This window comes from Neopelma chrysocephalum, unplaced genomic scaffold, assembly GCF_003984885.1.
Source record: "Neopelma chrysocephalum unplaced genomic scaffold, ASM398488v2 Primary Assembly neopelma1_86, whole genome shotgun sequence".
Taxonomy (NCBI): Eukaryota; Metazoa; Chordata; class Aves; order Passeriformes; family Pipridae; genus Neopelma; species Neopelma chrysocephalum.
Genome location: NW_020897748.1, coordinates 2,112,777 through 2,126,945, shown reverse-complemented (window position 1 = coordinate 2,126,945; position 14,169 = coordinate 2,112,777). Strand labels below are relative to the sequence as shown.

General features: G+C 38.5%; 1 protein-coding gene across 50 annotated transcripts in view; it reads left to right on the top strand.

Moving 5' to 3' along the window:
- Positions 1–14,169, top strand: part of RIMS2 (regulating synaptic membrane exocytosis 2) — a 457,577-nt gene that overhangs the window by 388,479 nt on the left and 54,929 nt on the right. For 28 of the 50 annotated variants that reach the window (XM_027692407.1, XM_027692403.1, XM_027692405.1 and 25 more), the window contains one exon: positions 12,597–12,814. The exons of 9 other annotated variants lie outside the window; for them this stretch is intronic. In XM_027692407.1, coding sequence (XP_027548208.1) covers positions 12,597–12,814 — 218 coding nt within the window. Of the gene's footprint in view, positions 1–12,572; positions 12,815–14,169 lie in introns of all 50 variants that reach the window. 13 more of the 50 variants (XM_027692442.1, XM_027692443.1, XM_027692423.1 and 10 more) reach the window with 1 other exon arrangement.

The following is a 14,169-nucleotide window of genomic DNA, read 5'->3' as shown; positions in this document are numbered from 1 at the left end:
GGAGGCTCAGGGGAGACCTCATCACTCTCTGCAACTACCTGAAAGGAGGTCGTAGCCAGGTGGGTACTAGTTTCTTCTCCCAGGCAACCAGCTGTAGGACAAGAGGTCATGATCTTAAGCTCTGCCAGGGAAGTTTTAGGTTGGATATTAGGAAGAAATTTTTTACAGAGAGTGTAATCAGACATTGGAATGGGCTGCCCGGGGAAGTGGTGGATTCACTGTCCCTGAAGGTTTTTAAGATGAGACTGGATGTGGCATTTAGTGCCATGATCTAGAAATCACAGCAGTGTTGGATCAAAGATTGGACTTGATGACCTCAGAGGTCTTTTCCAACCCAGTTGATTCTATGATTCTATAATTCCCCTTAATGTAATCTCAGAAGCAAATCCTGTCCAGTTCCTGCATGTCTATCTTCCAAAGTTTTCTGTCAATGAGTTTTCTAAATAAGAAAATATCCCACATAGCTCATTTCAGTTTAGCAAGATGATAAATTATGGTACTTCTTATCCTGAGACAATACATGATGTCTCTTACCTCTATATATTTTTGAGCATTTCAGTCTTCAAGTCTGTAATTTTTCTCACTTTCCTGACTTGATTTTTCATTATTTCTCTGGTGATTTTAGGTCTGGGACACATAGTGGATTTAAAATCTGATCTATCAATTCACTTCTTGCTTTTCATTTCATAGAGCTCTAGTCAGCCCTTCAAGAAAAAAATCTGAGCAGCATTAAGCAAGTTTGCAGTATAGCTTGCGACTTAGCAGTATTAATACAGAAACCTTTCTTTCGTCTCTGCTGGAAGACTGTAATTCAACAGTATGTTGGAACGAGCACTCAACATTTGACTTTCAGATTAAATACATGCAAGGTGCATTTCTGTAAGACACTCTCAATTAAATCAGGTTGCTCATGATCAGTTTTAATTTGACAAGCTAGTTGTTATCAGGCTTTTACAAACACAACTGCTGCTTTGCCAGGCTGGGTTAGAGAAGATACTTTCTAAGCTCAAAGAATTTGGATGTTATTCAAAATTCACTCTGTCCTTGATGGCAATATATTTACTTTATTGCCAAGCCTTTAGAGCTCGTATGGACTGCTTGTATTTACCAATGAATATGACAGCTGACTAATGCAAGACTTCTGGACGTCAACTGATTCTCTTGCTAGACTTCTTTTGCATCTACATAGAGTAAATGGCTGGTTTAGTTCACTGTATCACAGCAAGGGATTTCATCAGAGTCACTACTGTTAGCAGGGCAATAAAGCTTTGCTGTAACTTTACAAAGGAAAACTTGAAAATTTATCAACAGTAGATGAATATTAATAATTTTCATTTTCATTATAACTTTAATTCAAATCAAAAAATTGTTATCAATGGTATTTCTATACAAAAATATAGCCAAATATTCTATCAGAGATGGTGAGAACTTTTTTTAAAAATCTCTGGAGCCCTGTGAATAATTCAACTGCTAGTGTTTGGAAACAGCTGTTACAGTGTTTTTTCTTCGTTGCTTATTTGTTGTGGCAATGCTTGGTAAATAATCCACCATCTGACCCAAAATTATTTTGAAATTTGTTCCTGTTTCAAACAAAAGCATGCTAGAGATGATATGTAAAAAGCTATACATTTATTATTTTATAATAATGAAAGAGTGTAGAGCTTTATATCTAACAGGGAAAGGAGGATACAGTCCAAGTCAACCTATGTACTGTAGCAGGTGAGGTATTTGTATGAAAGAGACCTTTGAAAAAGAAACTTCATTTAAAGATATTGTTACTCTTATTTTGCGATGTGGCCACAAGTTTTCTTTGAATAATAATATACGTAACGAAATAGATTATAGTCAGTGCTCTATTTTTTCCCACCAACTTTCTTGTTATAATTTTAATAAAATAAACCTAATAATTAAGTCAGTCTGGTGCCTATGAGAGATTTATACCAACAATAAGTTAATAGAATAATTTTGACCAAGTGGATCTCCTGAGACTAAGTCATTATAATTTTGAACCTGTAGTGTCTCTCTTTGATGTGAATTGGCAGATGAGTATGTGCATTGGCCGGAAGCACTGTTCCCATGGAAATGTATTTTCCTACATCACAGCTGTCCCCATAATGCTGTTTTTGTTAAATTTCTTCAGTAAATTAATGAAATGAGAGCCTCTCTGATTGAGTTAAAAGATCTATTAAGAATGGCATTAAATTCATCTCCTGCTTGTAAAAAGCTGTAAACAAAGTCTTTCGTGGATCTTCCAGTCTCACAAGATGTATGTATTAGAAAATATCTATTAGAACAATTGAAAAAATTGTTAAAATCCTTTCCCTAGGACATCACAGCACATAGCTGTACTACACACTTGGCAAAGTGGAGTTTTGCTATTGCAGTGCCTTATTTTTGTTAGCTATCATTACCAGAGAATGAAGCTGGAAAGTAGTAATATTGACTGTTCTGTGGGAAATAAAGAAACCTACAAGGTCCATCAAGTGACTTAAGACTAATTCTGATTCTCTGATACATACGGTTTTGTTAGAGCAATGAGATTACAAGTTTTAATTTCCAATACTGCTGTAAAGACAACCTCAAAAATACAAACAGAATCCTCAAAAATCCTACCAATATTATACAGTACAATGGATATTTTTCCTTCACATTTAAAAGTATTAATAATATTGTAGATTGGAAAAATGCGTGTACTTCATAATACTGTTTTTAGTACAATGTATTCATTGATAAGTGAAAAAAATAAATCAAGTTTTTCATAATAATTTTACTCTATGAGTCGATGAAACAGTATTGTTTATTCTTTTTAGAATAAATGATGCTCTTTGTAATTTGTTATGATTATGAAGTCACTGGGTGTAAGGATTCTGTACTGCTCCCTGTGCTGCTTTCTGCCATAGACTGCTATGGTTCAGTGCCAGAGCCCTATTTAGAAGTCAGTTTTATATGGCTTAAGCAGTACATTACTACTGCAGAACTTACCAGGGGGAAGAGGAAGCTAAGCTTCAGGGCAGGGGTTCCTGTCACTGGGACTTATTTTGAGCTGGCAGATGGATTGTGATGTTATTTATCACACGGGGGAAAGAGAGGTGTTCATCTTGCAAGTGTCTAATGATCTTTTTGATAAGGAGAGAAAAATGAGATGGTGGCTAAGGATGTCTGAAATGGTATGATCTGCATTTTTCGAATGACCATGGTGTCCTAAAATTTGGGTTTGGTCCTCTGTGGTTTGTATTTCTTGCCTACAGAAGAAGACTAAGTCAGTGTACTTTCTTGGTTTAGCCTTTCTCGTTCCTGCCTGTTGGTTTGCTTCATGTACAGAAGAATGGGCCATACTGCTCTGTGCAACGACATAGGATGCCTGCAAAAATCTTAATGAGGTTCTTTAACCTATGGGACTTCATAATTGCTTTTTATAGCAGTAAGAGCTTCCAGGGGAATCATTGTCTTTAGTCCCTTCATTCCCCTTCTGGTTAGTTTGCCACATATTGTAAATCTCAAAAGGCATGATAAAGCATAAGGACTCCCGGGCGCCAGTGTGTGTTTTTAGTTTGTGTTTTGAGTTTTATTTTTGTTTTTCTGGCCTAAACAAAAGATTTCTGAGGAAATTTGGCACTTACTGTACTAATCAACCACTTTCTATAAAAGATTTCTGTTTCTGTAGACAAGAATCTGACAAAGATGCTTTCCAACTTCACAACTAATTCAAAAACTGCAGCCAAAGACTGCAGGTTTTTAACTATGGCAACAGGACGAGACTTTCCATTTGGTACATATGAAACAATGAGGATTTATTGTGTCTGCACCTGCTTCATGGAAAATATAACAGGCAACAATATTATCAATTAGTTCTAAAATTAGAATTTTCTTTTAAGTTTATGAAACACTTTCAAGTCCATCAGAAACTGGATGAAGTGGATGAAGTTTCTGACTTGTTCTTTAATACCTAACATCAAAAAATGTTGACTAACACAAGTTTTTATCTGGAATCTATCTATCTATGATCTGAAGCATTTGCCCACAGTGCAGTCCATCTTATAAGATTTACAAATCATATACTGTTACATATAAAGTGTCTTCAAATCAGTTTCTCTGCCTTTAGGGCAGGATCCTTTTGCACTGTGAAATCTTCTCTCTCCTTAACTCAAACCTCACAAACAATTCCTCTCCTTCTTAGTCAGATATAAAGAAAATGGTCTGCCTAAAGCAGGAGATACCAAGACTAAATCAAAGGTCTTCTTGTGAGACCTTCTTCTCTGCTTCTCTTCTATGAGGATTTCCCCAGGCAATTTTTTGTCATCACGGCTAGGCTTCGCGAACGAAGATTTGGGAAGGGCTCTACCCACGTTACTTGCAAGCGCGTTGGTGGTTAAAAAGGCCAATACGAGAAAGGCATGTCCGGTTGCAAAAGGCACAGCAGAAAGACTCCTTGGATGGTATATTCTGCAAGGCTCGATTTTTTCTGCGTTGTCTTTTCTCCTCAAGGGTGATCCTGCGTGCTTTCTCAAAAGCATCAGCAGCGTTATAAATGGTCTGTCTCCAGGCCTCCCGATTGGAGGCCAGAGTAGACCAGTTATGGTGGTCAATATGCCCGAGGCTGAGTTGTTGTTTCAGGGAGTCCTTGTATCTTTTCTTTGGGGCTCCTCTCTTGTGGCAGCCAGTGGCAAGTTCACCATAAAGCAGGATCTTAGGGAGGCGGTGGTCCTTCATCCTGGAGACGTGCCCTGCCCAGCGCAGCTGCGTTCTCAGTAGCATGGCCTCAATACTTGTGATTGCTGCCTGTTCAAGAACAGATGTATTGGCCACATAATCTGACCAGTGGATGTTTAGGATTGTACGGAGGCAGCGTTGATGGAAGCGTTCTAGGAGACGCAGGTGGTGGCGGTAGATGACCCATGATTCGGAACCATATAAGAGAGTAGACAGCACTATGGCTCTGTAAACACTGATCTTGGTACTTTTCTTCAAGTGTTTATTACGCCATACTCTTTTATGGAGTTTTCCAAAAGCACTATATGCCTTCACTAACCTGTTGTCTATCTCCCCGTCAATCTTACCATCCGAGGAGATGAGGCTGCCTAGGTAATTGAACTGCTGGACTGATTTGAGTTCTGATTGGCCGATGGTGATGTGGGGATGATGGGGGACTTCCTGAGGTGCAGGTTGATGGAGAACTTCTGTCTTCTTTAAGCTGACTTCCAGCCCAAAGAGCTCAGCAGCGTCTGCAAAGCAGGATGTGTGAGCAAGAAGGATGGCGTCATCAGCGTAAAGCAGCTCCCGGACAAGATGGTTTAAGGTCTTGGTGTGGGCCTTCAGACGCCTTAGGTTGAATAGGCTTCCATCAGTACGATATCGAATGTAGATACCATCCTGATCATCGAGGTCTGCCATGGCCCTTTGGAGCATCATGCTGAAAAAGACTGTGAATAGGGTAGGAGTGAGAATGCAGCCTTGTTTCACACCATTCTTTATTAGAAAGGGCTCAGAAAGTGTGTTGCCATATCTGACTTGGCCGTGCTGATCCTCATGAAGTGAGATGATCATTTTAAGGAACTTGGGGGGACAACCTAAACGTTCCAAAATCTGCCAAAGACCTTTTCTGCTCACAGTATCGAAAGGTCGACAAATGTTACATAGAGACCTTTGTTCTGTTCCCTACACTTCTCTTGCAGTTGTCTGAGAACAAATATCATGTCTGTGGTGCTCCTGTTGGCTCTGAAGCCACACTGACTTTCAGGTAGAATTCCTTCTACTATAGCGGGTATTAGTCTGTTCAGGAGTATTCTTGCCAGGATTTCGCCAGCAATGGAGAGCAGAGTAATACCACGGTAATTTGAGCAGTCTGATTTAGTACCTTTCTTCTTATACAAAGTGATGATGACTGCATCACGAAGGTCTGAGGGCAGTTCGCCTAGTTCCCAACAGCGCACCACGAGTTCATGAAATTTAGCATGGAGTGCAAGGCCTCCATGTTTCCAGACTTCGGGTGGAATTCCATCAACCCCAGCTGCCTTGCCAATTTTCACCTGCTGTATGGCCTTGAGGGTTTCTCCTAAAGTGGGGGCAGTATCCAATTCGTATTTCACCGGTTGTTGTGTGATGGACTGAATTGCTGAGTCTTGGACTATACGGTTGGTACTGAAAAGAGTTTGAAAATGTTCAGACCATCTATTCAGAATGGAGGTTTTATCTGTCAGAAGCGTTTGACCATCTGCACTGAGTAGAGGGCTTTGGACTTGGTATGTAGGCCCGTATGCTGTTTTCAGGGCCTCATAGAATCCTTTATGATCCCCTGTATCTGCACATCTTTTTGTAATTCAATACAAATATTAACAAACTGGGGAGAAAAACATGATAGTTTCTGATTATCTGCTGTAGTAAGAGTCTGGAAAACTTTGAAATCCCTTTTTCTCCATAGAGTAATTACACTCTCTGGTTTGAAAACAGGTGAGTCTCTGCAAAGAGATCTTGAAGATTAATGCCTTAAGAAATCCAGAAACTTAACATTGCATTTCCAGAAGGCCATGTATGAATAGCAGTTTTGTAGTTGCTTACTGTTTTTCTCTAAAATCATTCAGAAAAAGCTAATTAGCCCATTGAATATCAGAATTTGAAAACAATCTGATTCGTAGTATCATCAAGGAATTTAAGGTTAAGTTAAGGTTAAATCCATACCAGTGAGCTATACAGGGCCAGGACACATCGTTTAAACAGCTTGTGTTCTCTTTGGCATGGCTTTGTGCTGGACATACTGATAAGGTGCCTCTGATTCAGTTCAGGGACAATTCAAGAGATAGCATGGCTCAGGATCAGTTTCCTCTTGTCAGGATGCCTGAGAAAATGCTGTTTGGCAAAGAATGTAAGCTAGCTGTGTGTACACAGGCTGTCAAGGTCAGACAACAGGCCTGAGCCATTTTATTAAGTGCTATAGTTGTGGCACAGGACTCTTCAACGACTGCAAGAACCATGTTAAATTTCACAGAATCAGAGAACTTCCTGAGTTTGAAGGGACTTACAAGGATCATCAAAGTCAAACTCCTGGCCCTGCCCAGGACAGCCCAAAGAGTCACAACATGTGCCTGAGAGCATTGTCCAGATGCTTCTTGAATGCTGGCAGGTTTGATGCTGTGACCACTTCCCTGGGGAGCCTGTTCCAGTGCCCAACCACGCTCTGGGTGAAGAACCTTTTCCTAATATCCAACCTAAACCTCCCCTGTTATAACTTCATGGCATTCCCCTGGGTCCCATCAATGGTCATCACAGAGAAGAAATCAATGCCTGCCCCTCCACTTCCCCTCATGATGAAGCTGTACACCACCATGACATCTCCCCACAGTCTCCTCCAGGCTGAAGAAGCCAAATGACCTCAGCCACCCCTTGTATGACTTCCCCTCTAGAGCCTTCACCATCTTTGTAGCCCTCCTTTGGATGCTTTCTAATAACTTTATATCTGTTTTACATTGTGGTGCCCAAAACTGCACACAGGACTTGAAGTGAGGCCCCCTCAGTGCAGAGCAGAGCAGAGCAGGACAATCCCCTCCCTCCACTGGCTGGCAATGCTTTACCTGATCCCCCCCCAGACATGGTTGGCCCTCCTGGCTGCCAGAGTATTACTGACTCATATTCAACCTGCCAAAAAGACCCTCAGGTCCCTTTCCACAGCACTGCTCTCCAGCCTCTTGTTCCCCAGTCTGTACCTTCATCCTCCGTCCCAGGTGCAGAATCAGGCACTTGTCTTTTTTAAACTTCATATGGTTGGCGATTGTCCAGCCCTCTAATTTATTGAGGTCCCTCTGCAGGGCCTTTCTGCCTCTGAGGGAGTCAACGACTCCTCCCAATTTAGTATCATCAGCAAACTTACTTAGAATACCTTTAATGTCATAGGTATCCATCAGTCTGACTCCCCTCAGTTGTCTAGTATATATTTTTAAGAATATTATCTAGTCGTTAGGGCTGTCATACTCTGCTGTTGGCTTTAAATTACAAATTTATATAGATGTCTTACTGTAATTTGCTTTCTAATGTCTTATTTTTCTCTAGTTTGTTTTTTTTAAAGAACTTTCTGTTTTAGCTTTGAGAATGTATTCCTCTAAAATTTATCCATACTGTAGGTGACCACAAACAGTTAAAGTTAAGAAAATGTACTGTAAAATGCATAGGAAGACAAAATGCCTAACTGAACACTGACTATCTGGAATAATTATCACTTGCGAAAATATAAAAATACTTAACATCTGTCTTAAGTTTGCTTTAAGTAGAATATTTTAATTGATGATCAGATTTCAGGGTTTGTGTTACACTTGTTAGTCATTTAACTTGCATTTGAGTACTCCTCCTGCTTGTTTGTGGAAACGCTACATAAGAATGCTGTATTTTTGGCAGGGTGTGCAAAGTTACTTCTCACAATTGAGAAAAACTGGAAAAGGAAGTGATTGGAGCGGAAGATTGAGTGGAGTAATCCTTCCTTTTTCACTGTTTCCTGGAAAATTGAAGAAACTGACTAGATACTTAAACAGGGACCTGTCTGCAGCTCTTGGTGTCCTCAGGTGGTTTCCTGGATTTACAGATAATGCAGGAAGCAATGCTGCTGTGTGAGCTTTGCCCATCACCCCTCCCTTGTTGATTGGTTGGTCAAACCAAAGTCAATAACCTGCCTGCCGTCTTCACTCTGCTATTGTTGTAGGCTGTGGGCTGCCACACAACTGGGGTTGTGTGATGATTTTGTTTTTCTTTTGGTTCTAATAATGGCATTATTATGCCATTATGCACATGTTATTTGGACTGGGATAGTTAATTATTTTATTCCCCCCTCCCTCCCATCTGGCTGCATGTTCTCTTTGATGAGGATATTTTTAAGATTAATATCTTATAAGGCACCTTGAAAACCCTGTTTTTAGAGCACATCTATTCATTGACTCATACGATCTCATAAATTTCTTTTATTTAATGTCAGTTTTAAAATATAATTGAACTGGATGTGTGTGTGATTGTTTCTATATATGCACATGTAAAGAAAACTTCCAGTAGTTTCTGTTTCCGGTTAAGAGAAAAGGTTGTATGATTTACTCTCTAAATTTTACTCTGAAGTCCAACTTTCTGTTACCTCGGAAAGGAACCAAACCTGACATACAACACCCATTTTTTCTGAGAATTATCCATTTCTGTCACTGTCAAAAAGCAACCTGGGTAGAAGGATGGCTTCTACTGGTGAGAATATCAAGCATCTATCAAGCATCTACCAAAAATAATTAGTGAATTAGGGTTTGGATGGCCAGAAAGGGTTCAGAGTGTTGATGAAGGAAGTGCTCATGACCACTGTAGGTTTATTATTATGTGCTTATTTCTCAAAGCTTTTTTTTTGCAAGAGGAATTGAGAAAAAACTAAGCCACTGCTATGTGATGGCTTTCTCCAGGAGCTGTTTGCTAGTTGAGACTGTAACAAAGATGTCTTCTCTGCTGCTTTTAAGGAAGGGGGAAAAACCCCCAAACATTTAAATATAGCAAATAGTTTTAGAACTCTAGTGGGGGGAAAAAATACAAGTTTGTGAACGAACTTTCAGTCTTAGCCATTTATACTAGTATTTGGTATTTCCACGTAAATCTAAATATAAATCCCTTTTTTCTCACTTGAATTCCCTTTCCTACTTTTCTCAGTTGGTTGAAAGAAGGTGTCTGAATGAAGTCTACGTCCTTACTGGCAGATGTACACAGCAAAAGTTCATTTTGTGATACAGAAGCCTTTAGCAGTGAAGGAGCAAATTTTTGAAATTCACAGTACTTTCATAGCTAACTGTATAGTGAGATTATAGCAACTTTGTTTGCATGCCAACCTCTTTAAATATATTGATTTCTTTAATAAGGGTAATAATTGTAATCCATTCCACTTAAATAGAATTACACATCTTGGAAAGGGCACACAAAGTACCTCAAAGGCACATTAGACTCAGGAAATTGTAACTTCCTCCTTAGTGTAACTTTTGTATGAGTCAGCAGAATATTTTTTCCTTTGCTATAAGACATTTCTTGAATGTTAATATCACTTACAAAAGAATGCATTAATTACTATTTTCTATATGGAAGGAACCCACTGATTTTCTGGGTATTATTTTTGAAAATTGGATCATTGAAATAGGTTGTTCTGCAAGCAGTAAAAAAGTTATTTCCCTCATCAGCCTGTGCATGCGAATGAGGTGCTACATAAAATAACAGAGATTCAATAATGACTTATATTGCAATCTTTCCCCAAAGAGGTATTTATAAGATCTCTTTCCAGGAGTTTATTTTCAAAACAATTTAAGAAACTAAACAGCTTTAGTTTTCTACTGCTCTGTCTAATTTGAAAGGATTTTAAAAAATATTGAAAAGAGAGACACCTGACTAAAAACGCAGTCATATTAATCATATTTCCTTTGAGAACTTGGGTTAAAAAAGCATTGCTGGGTAAGGGGCTCTTATTTTCTGATTCTTATTAGAATTCTGCTCAAGATAAAGTTGAAGATACTAGCTCTTCCCAGGTTTCTAAACCTGTAGTATTTTTTATATGCAAGGTAGTGTTAAAACTGAGAACTAGTTTCTGCATCATCTCTTTTCTGTGAATCAATCCCTAAGGTTTTATTTGATAAAAAGTACAGCATGTGATGTCAGCATGTGATGTTACCATCTGAGAAGTAAGTTATCATAGTACTGAAAAGACACAGAAATACAATTCCTCTTCTGTTATCTTCCTTGCCTTCTTCTTTACCCACATCCTATCACACTCCTTCCTTGGTGATAAATATGCCAGTGAGAGTCAGTGTGTACTAATATAACAACAGAGCTAAAAAAGGGTAAGAAAAATGGTTTCAGGTTACCACTGTGTTTCAGTCTTTTGTTATTGTCTGTCCAGGCAAGGCCACTATGGCTCTCTCACAGCTTTGTTTTGTGCTTCTCTATCTTTTGATCCAAACTCTCATTCATATTTTCCCTTGTAACTTCCCTGAGAAGGACATTCAGTATTTTTTTCACTTGATGACAGAGGTCTGCTTCTTCTACGAACGAGCTCTTAGCTTTCCCTCTGGGTTGTGGCTAAACTACAAGCATTTTGTGCCTTCATGCACATGCACCTGTCAACCAAAGAGCAGAGGAGCACTGTCTGGGTACCTCTCAGATATATTAAAGAGTTGTCTCATCCCAAATTCCCTTGAATCTGTGGGAAGAGACCCAGTGATTCTTTTGCTTTTGAGGGCACTGCATTAATTCCATAGATAAGTTATTGACAGAATATATGTTGCAAAAACTTCATAAAGAAGCAATAAAACCTTCAGTTTTTGAAATAGATTCAGGCCATTATAGGTAAGGAAAAAGGAGTGAGGCTATACCCACTAAAATTTATTCTAGAGCCACTTTCTGAGCAGTAAAACTCTAAGAACAGCCTCTGCATGTATTTGAAAATCTGTTTAAACAGCAAAAATATTTTTTTTAACCTTTACATACTGGTGATTTGACAAAAAAATAATTTCCCCTGGTTTCCAGAAATACTCCACTGGTTTCCAGAAATACTCCACTGTTTTGTGGATTGTTTAAAACTGCATCTCATGGGGACTTTTTAGTGAAATGCACTGTAGTGAAAAGAATAATAAAGGTCCAAGTTCTGTGCAAGAGCTTTATTGAAATAGAAAATTCTCTATGTATGCTCAGGCCCACATGTACTCCAGAGTTCTGGATATTTGTCCAGACATCTACCAGTTAGATGTCAGGGCAAAATGTGGATAAGTACTGCTGTCATCAGTTTAGATTGCCACTTCTGTGGAAAGGAAAAGACCCTTAGCCTGGTCTACTAGTAGATCAGGTCCCTGTGGGACTTGTGAAATGCTACAGCAGATAATTTAGATGCAGCCACATAGAGCATGTAAAAACAGTTAGTAAATGAGTACAAAAGGTATATTAGAATTAAATTCCATTTTATCAGTAGTGGTGATCTAGGTCACATAGCAGCCAAGTGTTGTATGAAATACATATCTAACAACTGTGTTTGTTGATGAAGAGAGGGAGCAAAAAACCTATTGGTGTTCATTACTGTATGATGACTGAGATAAACCAGATTACTAAAAACATCCTTGAAATGTCTGCTTGTTTAGAAACCAAAACTAGCCTTCAGACTGATATCCTTTTCCACTCAGTAATGAATCAAGTGTCTGTTTCCCAGAGGTCATTTTTGTACATATATGTGAGAAGAAGAGGGGCAGAGCACTGATTGCAGAACTTGAATTTCCCAAACAAAAAATGATTATATGATATACGGATACGTTAATTCTTTGATATACTTTTGCTAGTAATATATTTTAAGTCGTTAGTAAATAAGAGCTTGTTATTTAAAACACAATTTTGATGAGTCAAGTAGTTTTACAGTAGACCAAACAAGAACCTAGAATTAAAGTTGCTCCTTTTTACCTCTCAAAACCAAACCCTACCTGTGTGATTAGCTGCTTTTACCCTCTAGTCTCCCAAAACCTTCCATCTGAAACCTGTCCTTTTCTGTCTTCCCCTTTTTACTCTTCTTTGTCTGCACTGTTTATCCGTCTACTGGCTGACAGTGTCTTTACATCCAAAATGCAAAGCAGACAGATGGGCGTCTCAGGAAAGAACATGACTAAGAGCACCAGCATCAGCGGGGACATGTACACGCTGGAGAAGAACGATGGCAGCCAGTCTGACACAGCAGTGGGCACTGTTGGTGGCGGCAGCAAAAAGAGACGGTCCAGCATCGGCGCGAAGATGGTCGCCATAGTGGGTCTCTCAAGAAAAAGTCGCAGCACGTCACAGCTCAGCCAAACTGGTAGGAACTAGATTGATTTTCTCTCTCAAATTACCATTTAATGTACATAATATTTGTGTATTACAGTTTAATCATTTGGAGATCCTGTTGAAGTTGCCTAATCAACGGTTTTCTATGGAATGAAGAAAATGGTCGAACATCTTTTTTCTCTGGGCATTTACTAAACATTAATTTTTTTTTTAGCAAACATCCTTTTCAGGTTGGACTGAAGCTTTTATTTTCTGTTTGCTGGAACCGACTAATGCACTAATTCCTTGCTTCTCAGGAACCAACATGAGCTGTACTTCTGTTTAGGGAAGTCCTTACAGCAGTTTGTCAAGGGTCACTGAAATGTTGCAAAATGTCTTTGCTTTTGTCACACATAATGTTTGCATATTTCAACAGGAGTTTTTTTCATATTTGAACATGCAATCTTTTTTTTAAACAAAACAATTTTTCTGAACAAAATGATATGTTTTATTACTTTAGTAAAACTCTTTTATTGCTTTTTAATTCATTTCTTTTCAGCCTAGAAGTCTTTTCACCATCAGTATAAATTTTCCTTGTTTCTGTTTATCTCAATTCAAATTTGACACAGAAATATTCTACCTAGGAAAATGGAGAGTTTTTCTGCTTTGATGCCTAAAGCATTTAAAATCTTACACACTTTTTCTATTTCTTCCTATTTTGAGGAAAATCCATATAATACACTCTGAAAAGCTCTCATTGTCAATTAAGGAAGCTGTGTAGGACAAGTGTATTTTACATGGAAAAAAGTTACTTCTATTTGAATAACGTGTATAAAAAGTGTTTAAGCAATTTATATAGTTATGCATATATAGTATATATTTCAAAGTAATACATAAAATATATTGTATATTCAGTATTTAAGTAAAACTGTTGCAATTTTTTCATATGGTTCAACATAAGTTTACAGTGTCCAGCTGTGTGAGGTCCCATCTAAGATCTCCATTGTGCTAACCACCATTCAAACATGGATAAGAGATTTTTCGGTTCTCCTTCAAGTTTGCAGTTTGTATCATGAAACCAAAGTGATGAGAGTTTTAATGTACAACTAAATAGAGCAAAACAGTGATTTGTACTGTTAGAAATTGTGTTAAATTTTTAGCGTAAACTTTGGTAGGAGTGGGATTTAAAGTACCTGGAAAGAGTAGAACTTGAAAAGAAGGGAAAAGAAGAGGGATAACAAACACTGCAGAAGAGGGAGGAGTACCAGAAGAGAGCAGGGAGCTTGAGTGTGTGACTTGAATGCAATATGAGACAAAGGAATGAAAAAGAAGAGAAAGAACATCTCTGAATATCATGCAGACACTGATGGCTCCATCAGTAGGCAAGTCTTTGCAGCAGTCTTGTGT